Source organism: Etheostoma spectabile, chromosome 15 (assembly GCF_008692095.1).
Source record: "Etheostoma spectabile isolate EspeVRDwgs_2016 chromosome 15, UIUC_Espe_1.0, whole genome shotgun sequence".
In the NCBI taxonomy this organism is placed as follows: Eukaryota; Metazoa; Chordata; class Actinopteri; order Perciformes; family Percidae; genus Etheostoma; species Etheostoma spectabile.
The window spans coordinates 13,637,857-13,651,287 of NC_045747.1; the positions used below are offsets into that span (position 1 = coordinate 13,637,857).

The following is a 13,431-nucleotide window of genomic DNA, read 5'->3' on the forward strand; positions in this document are numbered from 1 at the left end:
GTGTGTGTGTGTGTGTGTGTGTGTGTGTGTGTGTGTGCGCGCGCGTGTGTGTGAATAGCTGGGGACTCAATGGCCATACTCACAAAGCCCTGTGTTAAGATAAGAGCATGGTTATCCCCCTGTGTGTCACTACTGAATAGACTAATTGCACTTCTACATAGGTTACTAATAGCATGAGCTTACATTTCTCCCAGTGGGCTTTTAGTTTTGTGAATATGGCACATTTTTTGCATTCACACACTGTATTTGTTTCAGTGTGTGCATGTGTGCCCAGATTTTCTGTATATGTACATTTCTTTAGGCCCGTGTGCGGTGTGTGTGTGTTACAGTTTGTACTGTGTCATGCTAGCTGACTTCAAATCTCACGAAGCACAGCACAGCCCAGCAAACTAACTAATTTGTTTCCCAATGAACTCCTGGTGACCCCCCATGTCCTGCTCTGTGATTGGCAGCTCATACACCGTCGGCACCTCTAGCTCTGATGCCGCCGCCACCTTCTAACACAACCCCGGTGAACTTTGCCGGCCGCTTGCAGATGCAGCTCCACCTGCATGGCCTGCAGCAAAACGCCACCGACCTGCGCAAACAGCTTGGCCAGCTACGCAAGATACAGGTATATAGTATATCCATCCAGATAATCCATTTAAATGACAAATTGCACTTGATATCACCAGCTGGTGTTTCTCTGTCAATATTTTGGGATAACTCATTTTCAATTAATCAAATAACATAAATTGTATTGGTCTAAATGACGTACTAAGACCTATTCTTTGCAAGGTCCATCTTACTTCACTGTTGACATACAAGTAATACAGAATGTAAGACCACATCATGCACTCTACATGTGGTGTGCTTTTGTTCCACAGATTGCCCCAAAGTTGTAGAAAACAGTAAAATTAGTCTTCAATATTTGAATTCTGTTATTTTCTACATTCAGCAGTTATCTAACATTTTTGGATGTTGAATGTATATGAAACAGTATTTCAACACACATGTACTGTGTGCAGGAACAGTGGTTTTGATGTTTTTTTGATCTTCACTTCAATACCATACCTACATAAAATAACACCTGCAGGTTCACATAGCTGTGCTGCATGACACATTGAGGGCATTGTGCCTTTTGAGAATTAATAATGAAATAGAATGAGTGGAAGATAAAAGCTCAGTTCACATGGCGAGGTATTCTACAGAGACACAATATTTCACGATAGATGCAGAATCTGATGAAATGCCACAACAAAGGATTGACGGAAATGTGGAGATGAGGTCCTCATTTATCCCATTTAACTTAGATACCAGCGATGCAGGAAGAGATGATAAGGTAAATGCGTTCAGTGGCAGAGAAGGAGATTTAAAGTTCCCATGGCATGAAAATTTCACTTTATGAGGTTTTTTAACATTTGAGAAAAATAAAATACTCAGATGGCCCAATCTGGAATTTTGCTCCTTATGAGGTCATAAGGGGTAAGGTTATCTTCCCTTTCTCTGCTCTGCCTGCCCAGAGAATTTGGCCCACCCACGAGAGAGAGACATCATGGCTTACAAACGAGCAAAGTGGCAGTTGGTCAAGGCAACACACCCAGCCTCCACCTCTCCTCCTCAAAAGCTAACGACTCAGAAATGGCAAATACTAAGGAAAGCTCATTGTGGGTCTGGCTCTAGTGGCTGTAATTCTGCTGAATTTTGGAAAAGAGACTTCAGATATGGTATTAGGGGACCACTAAGGTCTGTATGAAAGCCTCCAAAGAGCACCATGTCATGGGACCTTTAAGTCTCTTGCAGGGGAAAAAAGATAGGAAGAGCAATTGGAGTGGCTTTTATTTGTTTCCTGACAGCAGTCAAAAGGACTTCTTGAACTGGCTGAGACAGGGAGCCAAACAACAGAGGCTGTACTGTACCCAGAGAGGACAATTTTGCCTTCTTTACCTGTATGTGTGCCCAAGTGTGACCTCTGCACCTGGACCCATATTGTTGCCCATGTCAATGGCCACCGGCTTAAATTTGACATGGCTCATTGGCTCATGAAATATACAGAGGGAGTGTGCAGGAGAAAGAAGCAACTGGGAGAGAGGCAGCACAGTGCTGCAAGATAAGAAATATCTAAAAATGTGTTTTTCTTTCTTTTATATATTTTTTAAACTCATATGCCCTGTATTTGGCCTTATGCATCTGCAACATCATTGGTAGTATAATGGGGAATACTGTGTAAATGCAAATGTTAGTGATATTGTTGTCTTGTTTCACTTCCTGGAACATAAGGCTGATCAATTATTGAATTGTCTTGCTTACCAGGTGTTTTCATCTCAGGGAGTTGTATTACATGCAGTAGTCCTGTAGAATATTCCATTCATAACACTGAGAGGGAGCTCAGTTCACACTAGGTGCTTCTGTCATGGACAGCCTTTGTTCTCCTCAGGGCATCTCGGCTTTTTCTGTTAGGCGAAACATATATGTATGCACGAGTTGAAACACACACCACAGAGGGAAATGCATCTGCATCTAGCCATTTTTTCAAGGCTAATTAAAGATTCACAAGCAATCACTGAAAAACACATAAATAGTCAAGAATAGTGGAAATTGTTCTTCTGGCATAACAAGGCAGAGAAGGTCTTACAGCAAAAAAGTAAAGAGGCCGCAGCTTGTCCTCTCAAGGATGGAGCAAAATAAAATGTCTAGTTGCTGTAAATTGCTGAGGTCGGTTTTGAAAAGCCTTAGACAAATGCAATTTACCTCTTTCTTGTCCCGTTGTTAGCTGCTATGGCAGCGTTAGCTTATGTCACATCCTTAACAAGCTATTCTCATGAGGCTAGCAAGGATAACATTAATACAATTCATTTCCAAATAGTCGCTGAGTGTACAACATGGCCTGCCCCTGCTGAAGTGAGAGCAATACATTTATCTGTTTATGTGTGTGTGTGTGTGTGTGTGTTTGTGCGTGTGCGTGTGTGCGTGCGCACACGCAGATAGAGAACCAGGATTCGGTGCGAACTCTGTTGAAGCGGACAGAAGCAGAGCTAAACTTGCGTGTGGCCGATGCCTTGAGGAAACAGGAGGATCCTCTACAGAGACAGCGCCTCCTGGTGGAGGAGGAGAGACTCAAGTACCTCAACGAGGAGGAGCTCATCATCCAGCAGCTCCAGTCAGTAAAAGGATAAGCAATAATGTCCTCTCATTAAATCTTTAGTTTTTATAAATCAGTAATAATCCAAATATTAGTTATTAAAAGAAGACTATATGCATTTGTGATTTATCTAGTATAAGTATGAATGATTTTTTTTGTCTGTGTTGAATATATAAAAATAAATAATCCTACGTTACATATTTCATAATTGCTTCAAACATGACAAAGTTCATATCTTTTTTTATAATTGGATGACTCACAGGGTGACACAGTGATAGGATGAAATTGTAACTGTAATTAAGCCCGGCATAGAGCAAGATGCTTATTAAGATTTGAGGTATGAGACGGTCTAGCAACTAATTGAAGTGACTGCAAAACCAGAGCAGAGAGCTACCTTGAGATTTTTATAATCTGATAACTTGCTTGTCTCATATGTGGAACTTGCTTGTCTCATATGTGGAAATGTTCTGCAGTAATATGTCCTGAATCTCACTCTGAGCGGCGTTTTGATTGCAAATTAATTGGTTGTACTGTTAAGATGATCTCTGCTAATCAATGTCGGTTTTTCAGCCTGGCTAATGGCCAATTTATTTCAGTTAATTATACATGGAACTTTCATTCATTAAATAACTTAAGGCTGATTTGTTTGATGTAAGTCTGAACAGACAAGACACACACTCAATATTAGAGCTGAGAAAATGCATATTTGTACAGATTCTCTGTACTACTTTTCACCTCACTTGTTTTAAAACTTCTGAGTACCCGTCCACACTCCTCCAGTTCAGCTGTCCAGAACTCTTGGTCTTGCTGCCAGTTGATTGAGAGACAGTTTATTGGTGAAAGTTGTTTTTTTTCTTCCTGAAACTCAAATAGCATAATTCTGAGATAAATATTCAGTAAAATGTAGGTGTAGCAGAGGACTCCTTGGTGTTCAGCCTTTTGTCTGTTCCATGTCAGTGACCTGGAGAAGTCAGTGGAGGAGATCCAGAAGGAGTCGTCTGTCAACCACAAGCTGGTGACAGTGCAGGAGCTGGAAGAGAAGGCCACTGTTCTGAGAAAGCTGGGAGAAACACTCACAGAACTGAAAAGTGAGTCATGCTGGCGCATTTCACATTTTGTGCACAGGCCCGTAACAGAAAGCACAGTTGCATTCAGTGCATACTTACTCACCAAGGCAATGGTTATCCTTAAAGGTTCAGTGTGTAATGTGTTTAGTTGTTCATTATCAAAATCAGTGTTGCCCGTTCACAAACTTGTCCTTTACCATGAATATTTACCACCACCATCAATTCCAAGTACTCATATTGGCCTGAAATTTACCATTTCCATTTGCATGAACAGTGATAGACGCTCCATATTCATGTGCCATCTTGAAATACGTTAGCTGGTAAGGGACATACAGAATATACTACTCCGACTTTTGCGTTTTCACTGTCACATGATACTCACTAGTGCTGCCAATCTGTTAATGGGTATCGTCGCTTCTCGGCCCCTGCAAGTTTGAAAAAGGAAACATAGAGGACCACATGTATTCAGTATCCAAATTTCATAAACAGGAGTATTCACCCAGAAAAAGAAAAAGGATATTGAAAAGAGCAAAAGACTGGCTTTTTGAAGCGTGACGGCTACTGTGGCTGTAATGCATACTTTAAACTGCGTGGCGAGAGAGAGATTATTGCGATATATGATCTCAACGCTAGATGGAAGAAATTTCTACACATTGGACCTTAAAGTCACCCACAGTCATTTTGTCAACAATTAATTAATCTCAGATTGCTCGATGTTTTAATGAACTCCCTGACCATGTACAGTAGTTCAGTGTTTTTTTTTTATTGATTACCAAAAAGGCTTTCAAGTGGAATTGATTTGTTTGAGGGGAACATGGTTGGCTTCCTGTGTGACTCCTTTCCTTTCTCTTGCAGATCAGTTCCCAGGCCTGCAGAGTAAGATGCGGGTGGTGCTCAGGGTGGAGGTGGAGGCTGTCAAATTCCTGAAAGAAGAGCCACACAGGCTTGATGCCCTTTTAAAACGCTGCAAGACTATAACTGACACCCTCGCCACCATGCGCAAGTATGAACCCTCTCCGACTAAGAGCAACAGTACAGCAGTGCTTTATATGCTAGTTAAGGAAAGACAATTTGGGTTGAATTAAAGAAGCGAAATGTAGATATAACTCGTATGAACTGTCCTTACATTGACTTAGTTTTCACCCCTCTTTGTTTGTGTGTCAGCAGAACATTATGGATTTTTATAAAATGAGGACAGACAGGCCTTGGACCAAGGAATATTGATTAGATAATGCTGTAGAATCGGATTAAAGATTTCCACCAGTAAACATTTATTACTTTAAGCTAAAGTTCAGAGACAGAGCAATGTTTTAAAGTGCTCATATTATGCTCATTTTGAGGTTCATAATTGTATTAGTATCAGAATATATTTACATGGTTTAATTTTCAAAAAACACCATATTTTTGTTTGCACATTGCTGCAGCTCCTCTTTTCACCCTTTGTGTTGAGCCCTCTGTTTTAGTTACTGAGTGAGGCATCTCACTTCTGTTCTAACCTAGCTACATGCACAGTAGCTAGGTTAGGATAACTACCCAATCAGAAGCAGAGTATGAGGGTGTGCCAAGCTGGCAGCTAGACAAGCATTATAACGTGTGTTACAAAGAGACACACGTACGTCACTTTGTAACACACGTCACGGAAGTAAAGTCTGGACTTCAACAGAGCTGTTTGGAGCAATTTGTGAACAGGTTTTTCTGTTGGAGATGGTAAGTTCCTTTGGGGTGGACTTTGGGCTTTTTCCCTTTGTAAACCTATGACGTGCACAAAAAAGATATATGACACAAAGGAAAGGCCAAAACGCATAATATTAACACTTTAAAATCATAATTTATGTAGAAAAAGAGGTGTCCTGAAGCGTTCATTCAAGCAGCTAGTATTAATGTGACCACTTGGCTTTATGGGTTACACCCTAGTAAAGGCTCTTTTCAGGCACATGAATAAATACTTTTTAATGTTCTGATGAGTGGGCCTTCAGGCATTTTGTCCTCTATCTTTCATTCATGACACGTCTATATTTCTATCTAATCAGCCTTGTGTCCAAAAAGCACCCACAGTTTAATTAACCTCACTTATGAAACAAGCTTATCAAATTAATGTTATCCTCTCGTCTTTGTGGGTGAAAGAGAGATAATTTGAGAATTATTCAGTATTGGCAGAGGTTTGTACCCTTCACAGTGTTTTGAGCTTTGAAAAAAAGTTTTGGGCATTCAGCAACACTTGTTTTCACTTCAGGTGATGGATTATTCATGTTCTTGTTTGTGTTACATTTAAAAAAATTGATTAATGAATTCATCTTCAATCTTTTACCAGACAAGCAAATAATGGAGTGTGGAAGAAGCAGGAGGACTTCTCTATTCCGTCATCAAAGCACGACGACTTGCGAAAGTTTTCAGACTTTGACCTCACCACTAGCCCACCCCTCACCATCAATGACCTTGGGGGCGGCAACAGCCTGTCCAACTGGAGCCCCCACTCCAGCCTCAGCCGTGGCCACGGCAACCTGTCTGGCCCCCACAAGGACAATCATCCTCCTGTTCCCCACAAAGGCAAAGCCCTGGAGGAGCTGGAACGCCGTGCTTTAGCTGACAAAGCTTTATCCGTGGAGGTCCGACTGGTAGGATTTATTTCTGTTTTTATCTTCTTCTTTGATTTCACTGCTCACATAGTATTACATTGTATTACAGATCATATCAAATCATAGTCACACCAGTTCTGCAACCTTACATTGGCTGTGTGTTTATAAAGTGTTTAGATCAGTCTCTGCACTTCACAGGCAGCAGAGCGGGACTGGGAGGAGAAGCGTGCTAGTCTGACCCAGTACAGTGCCCAGGACATCAACCGATTGCTGGAAGAGACCCAGGCTGAGTTATTAAAAGCTATTCCAGACCTGGACTTTGCTGCCAAGCAAATCAAGCCCTCCTCTAACACACCATCTTCCCAGATCCCCCAAAGTGGGGTAGGAACCCCAGAGCACCGCGTCAGCAAGCCCCAGCACAAGCTTTCTGGGAAAGAGGGAGGATCAAGGCGTGGCTCTGGTGAGATGGAGAGTTCAGTAAAACAGTCTGCATCATTATCAAACAAAAATATTGCCTCTTCAAATTGTCATCTTTTTGAGAGCTAAGAAAAGCAGATTTCAGGGTAACCATTGTCCATTTTAAAATTATTCCAATTAGCCTTTAAATTGTTTACAAACCCTGTAGGTCATCAGTTTTACTTAAGAACGTGTTCCCTACAATGAAATGAAACAGGAAAAATCAAAACTGGAGATACAGTATAGATTCTAAGACCGTTAGTTTTATAAAATGAATACGTCACTCAACATTTACTATTGAGTAAAGCAGGTTTTACACAATACACATAATATAATGTCTGCAATTGCCTCATAGCTTGTCTTGATTTCACTGTAATGCCACTGTCACTGTATGAGTCCTCTCCCAAGATGCCTGAATTACTTCCTTTTCCAGATGAGTTGACAGTGCCGCGGTATCGCACAGAAAAACCCTCCAAGTCTCCTCCTCCTCCACCACCTAGACGCAGTTTCCCGTCTTCTCCAGGCATAACCAGCCGCAGTGGAGAGCCCCTCATTCCTGGGAAAAGTATAAAGGTAAGACGGAGATAATTCGCAAATTACATTTGTAATATGAATGTGCATCACATAAAGTAAGGATTTTGCCACTAAATAATTTAATTGTCAAATACGTCTTTTAATTTCACAGGGATGTTCTTTGAATGTAAATATCAACACATTAGTTTTCCCACTCAGAAAGAAGGTTATCGGTGCTAAACTATTGTTTTGTAGACCTAAACAATATTCTTGTGAGAGCAATACATGTTGAAGCTGCAAGCGTCGGAGACTTGCTTCCAATGTGTTAAAAGCCTTGTTGTGTATTTGCGATTGTAGAAGTCTGAATCTGAAGAGACTGAAGGTCAGAAGCCTCATGTAAAACTGAGGAGGACCCTGTCTGAAAACCCCCGTCCTGCGTCTACACCCCCCACACTGGCCTCTGGGGACAAGGAGGAAGGAGAGGAGGAGAGAATCGCTGCCGAATTGGAGGTAAACTGAAACATGGGTTGTGTATTATGTTCATCATATACTTAATAGGCTGTTGTTCAATGGCTTAGAAAACTGCTCTCTTTTTATTATTTATGTTACATCCACAATCTGCTACTGGCTTTTGCTCGCACACATACTCACAAGCAGACATGCTCACCATCATTACCACATGTTCAAGCAGCAGGTGCCATATGTCCCCCTGCCCCTGGCACTGGGAGAGCCCAAAGATCACATACTGCTCAGTCACACACATCATCACCCAGGGCTCACAGATCACAGCCAGACAGATGGACCCTGATGGCTTATTGGACTGTGTTTGAGATGGCTTCCCTGAAATTTCACGGAACACAAAGTCAACAAAAACAGATATTTGATTATTCAGTGGCTGTTGTGTTTTTATTCTACATTTTATGACCGCTTTTGAACCTGCCTTTCCCCTCTCCAGCTGTTTGAGAGAGCCCCGCTCAGGCTCGCTCTTCCCTCTCCCCTTGCCTTGCTTGTTAGCCCTTGCAGCAGGAAAAGTGTACCCCCCAGCAGACTGGACCTGTGGCCTTCTGAGGCCTCAGGCACTGAGGTAACTCTATGAGTGCTGTGGATTGCTGCCCTCATAAGCCTTTTTTCCTCTTCACCCCTCCACCACTGACAGAAACCACCAGCTACTGCTCAGCCTCCAGCCACATCCACTTCTCCTATCTCTTCAAGCAGAAATTAACATAAAGTATTCCTTCTGGAGATAATATTTCTCACTAATTATAGATGTGTGTGCATGCTGTGTTTGAGGAGAGTTTTATTTCCACACAAGCCGGTAATCAATTTTTGCAGTTTTGTAATTGCATTATCTGTGTTAAACTGTTGTGGAGACTAGGTAACCAAGTATAACGCCCATATACAGAATCTAATTATTTTGATATTGTGGTCATTTGTACTCACACCTTGACGTAATACTTGCATTAATTATTTTTTGGCCACTCTGGGGCAAGAAAAACAATAAAACCTGCGGTCATACAAACGTCACCATATCACTGGCTTGCAAATTTAACAGACAGTTGCATTCACATTCAGCAGACAAGGAGCAACATTAGCATTCATTTGAGACGTGTGTTTCTCACCACTTCATGAATGTAAAATCGAAATTCCCTCTGGTTTGATCTTCCCAAAGAAAGTATCCGCTACTCAACTTTCTTTATTAGCTAATTATTATTAGCAAATTTTGTCTGTCTGTTGTGCAGGTAGCGCATACAAAGTTTTTTTTTTTTTTTGCTGGAAATTTAGCTGCCGATGTTGATAATAGTTTTAAGCTTCAACTATAAAGCAATTGTGCTGTAAACCCAAAACAATTTGCTAAAGATGCTTAAATAGTCATTATGGCTAGAATACTTGGGGGGTAATTTTTCTGTGATTTTGGCATGCTTTTAACATTTAACATCTTTCCTTATCTTCTTTATTTGATGTAATATGACAATTGAGAATATTGATTAATGCAGGTTTATCTTTGCACAAATTAAACTACAACAACAACATACACTGCACACTTTGCCTCAGAAAGCATCCTTGGCACATTGCACTTTGGACACAAACCTAATGCACATTGAGTTTCTTTGTAAAGAATGCATCAGTCCTTCACAACCACATGAGGACATTCTGTGTTAGTGTTTTCTGATGTGGGATTACAGTTGATGTGGTGTGTTTTGGTGTGTGAGAGAGTGAGTTACTGTGTGTGACCAGCAGTAAAAACGTGTGTCAAACAGCTGTCTAGCTGTGCCTTACTGGACTGCTCTAGACTTAAGAGAGAGCTGCATCTGGCAGACCACACAGGCAGCACATCAGTTGCAACAGTAAGGAGCACACGCATGTTAAGATACTCATACTTATGTTAAATAGGAACTGTTCTTTCTTTTGGTTGTCAGAGTCTCCAGTGATCACAAACAGAAAGTTGTTGGATTATGCTAAAGCTAAGTGCAGTTCATTGTGTTTAAATTTAAACTACAAGTTCTTTACTTATTTATAGGGAAGGCGCTTGTCTCCTGTTCCCCACATCGTGTTGACAGAGTGTTTGCCAGCTTCGCCGACTGCCTTAGAGGATCCTGTCAGAGATTCAGCAAACAACCCTGTAGAAGAGAGTCCATCCCGAGATTGGACTAGTCACCACACCATCTACCAGACTACATTTTCAAAAGAAAGGGATTCATTTGGAAGCACTTCTCAGCAAGAGCAGCATTGTTTTAAAGATGACATGGAGTTAAAACAGGAAGTCGCTCTGCTGTTGACAGAGCTGGAGGTGAGGGTGGTGTCTCCCGTTGAGGCCATGGAGCTCTGCACGACTATCGGAGAAGCCTTGCAGATCCTGATTGTCTCACCACAGACTAATGAAGTCCCTGAGGTTCAGCTGACTGGCCGGCCTCTCCTAGTACTACTCCGAGAGGAAAAAACTGTCAGGGATGCCTACAGGCTGCTGTATTCCCTTTTGGAGTCATCCAAGCCAGTGCCCAAACCCAGAATAAAATCCTCCCTCCACTCGGGCCAGCAGAGCTTTCTGGTGGAGGCTCTTAGAAGAGGGATAGAGACGGGAGATCGAGTGCTGACACTTCAGCACAACACTGAAATTAAGATTCCTGAGGTACAGCAGAAATCAATAAACATTACTCTTAAGTCCAGTGGGTCATGTAGCTCTATGGACAGTCTATCCAACCAGAGCCAAAGAAAAACAAGAGAAGATATTCGATGCAGCACCTACATGAGGCTGGACAGCTTGGAGGAGACTATTCGTGAGCTGGAGAACACCTTGATAGAGATCAGTGGCCATCCAACTGCAGAGCAGCTCTACACTGAGACAACCACCAAAAGCACTCCTGTAAAGACGACAGGCAGTCGAACCTCAGAGACCAAGAAGCCACCGGTACCACCCAAGCCGTCATCTTTCAACCCAGCATCGATCCAGGTTCTTTGCTCACACCTGCTGTGCAGATTCCTGCTCTGAAGCAGCATGCTCTATTTTCTTTCTTTACTGCTTCTCTCTGGGTGACTGTTGAAACTTCAACTTTCAAGCTTCTGGTGTCTGCTCACCGACTAAATCTGCATCTAATTTGATTTGAAATCGAAAATTTGTAGAAGGGGACAGACAAGAGACTTCCTCCCTACTTGCCTGTTCTGTGATTAGTGCTGGAGCTGCTATCCTGCTGAGCCCAGAGTTGTTAGTTGTTTCTTTATCGATCTGCCCTGGCATCTGTTTTCTGTCTGTAAATCTACCCAATTTCACCTTTTGTTACACCACACAGGCAATGAAAACAAAGCATAGATGATACAAATCTCTTAAATTTATTCTTTTTCCTCCTTTTTACTTGTCAGCTCTATCTTCTCATCTTTGTTCTGTCTTGAAATCAACTCTTTCCTTCAGAAACTGTTTAAAGAATAATGATGTGGCTTTGTACATCAGCTTTTGTGCTTTATTTAATCAAGCTTAAGGGTATATTTCATGTACTGTGTCACCTTATTATTGCACATGTTAAAAGTGACTTGGTGCATTTGTTTCCAGTACATAGAAAGACTACTTTAATGTAAAAACATTTATTGTAAAAACATTATTAAAAAAAAATAACACCATAGAGCAAAAAAGTCAAGCTAAAAATTTGAGAGCAACTTCATTGTCAATCTTACTACTCATGAACCTGTATGAGGACAGTAATCCGTCTTATGCCAAAACCAAATATCACTTCTACCACGTTAATATCTAATGACTACATGTTTCTTTCACCTCCAGTTGACCGTAACACAACAAAAGATGTGTGATTATCAAAAGATTCATTTGGTTCCTGTATCAGCTGCCACTTCAGTGAGATGTCTTGACAGCTTGCGTAGTATTGCCTGTTGCTCTGAATGTAGCTTCCCACTCAGGGCAGGGCTGCAATAATTGACAGTTGCACTGTCGTGAGTGTCAGCCCTCTGATGTAGAGTCAGGGAGCATTCCCGCAGGCATGGCTGAGGATTACAGTGTCTTTACACATTATTTCATCACTCCAACTTCAACTACGTTCAACATTCTAACATGATCATTCTCCCTACTCGTGTTCAATGTTGTGTAGTCACCAAATTCACACTGACAAGCAATCTCCTTTCATTCCCCATTACACTAGAGTTTTTAATAAATAAAGTAAAATAAATAAAGCATAAAATATACTGTATATTTTATGTCTGCATTTCAAAAATTCAGCATCTCATCAAGAGAAGAATGGGTTTAAAAGGAAAACCAACAGGTTTCTTTGCCTTGAATTACCGCAGCAGAGAAAGATTGGCTGTTTGACGCTACTATAGTTAATCTTTTATTAGTTTTCCTTTCAGCTAATGTCTCTATGTACAGAAGATGCACAGTTGGATGGATATTTTGATATTTGTTTTTGTGCGTATTAGATACAGTCGACAGAGTAACTCAGCAGGAAAGGTCATTAAGCACACTGTCTTGTGGATACTGCGGTAAGGCTGGGCTACGCAACTTTAGTTTGATGCTGCGTTTCTATATTCTCGTCTTTGTCATTTTCTACTGATGGATTATGAAACTCTGTGAACTGGATTGATCAGTTGTATCAGCCACTGTACAAGCTTTGATTTTAAAAACCTCATTGGTCTCAGGAGACCGACTTGCTTGCTGGGACCAAACTCTGTACGCTGAGTTAATGTGTGTCTGATGTGTGTGCAATGTGTAAACTGAATGCACTGAAGAGATATAAAATGTATGAGCATGTACTGTGTGTCCAAGGTCTGATGTCGATGTCTCTTCTCTCCTTTCAGGGAGGGAATAGTTCAAGTGTTGGTAAGGTCCTCCACTCCTCAGCTGCCTCCAAGCTAAAGCACCTGCAGCAGAACAGCACAGACAAGACTAAAAGTGGCAGAAGAGACGACTTCCTGAAGATCCAGGGCCAGCACCAGGTATTATCTTTATATTTAGCTTTGTCAAGGCCAATGCATGCTTTATCTGGTGGCGCCTGTCAAGACGGACTTTACGGTATTTTCCGGGCACTCTCTGTATTGGTTGCCTTTTGTGGTGGTGGCAGCCAAGGCCATAACCCTTATTTAGGAATTTAAAAAAGACAAAAGAGGGGTGTAAAAATCATAACAGTGAAAATGATGACCGTTCTAAAAAGGCAATAATCTGTGCCTGCTATAAATCAAGAAATATGGCACAATGTTTTTTTTT

General features: G+C 41.4%; 1 protein-coding gene across 9 annotated transcripts in view; it reads left to right on the top strand.

The window, feature by feature from the left end:
* srcin1a (SRC kinase signaling inhibitor 1a) overlaps positions 1-13,431 on the top strand; it is a 102,221-nt gene that overhangs the window by 76,852 nt on the left and 11,938 nt on the right. For 6 of the 9 annotated variants that reach the window (XM_032538624.1, XM_032538632.1, XM_032538625.1 and 3 more), the window contains 11 exons: positions 453-613; positions 2,964-3,139; positions 4,079-4,209; positions 5,044-5,191; positions 6,500-6,803; positions 6,963-7,224; positions 7,654-7,793; positions 8,091-8,243; positions 9,992-10,078; positions 10,252-11,181; positions 13,026-13,163. In XM_032538624.1, the coding sequence (XP_032394515.1) occupies positions 453-613; positions 2,964-3,139; positions 4,079-4,209; positions 5,044-5,191; positions 6,500-6,803; positions 6,963-7,224; positions 7,654-7,793; positions 8,091-8,243; positions 9,992-10,078; positions 10,252-11,181; positions 13,026-13,163 (2,630 nt within the window). The remainder of the gene's footprint in view (positions 1-452; positions 614-2,963; positions 3,140-4,078; positions 4,210-5,043; positions 5,192-6,499; positions 6,804-6,962; positions 7,225-7,653; positions 7,794-8,090; positions 8,244-9,991; positions 10,079-10,251; positions 11,182-13,025; positions 13,164-13,431) is intronic. The other 3 variants (XM_032538629.1, XM_032538630.1, XM_032538631.1) reach the window with 1 other exon arrangement.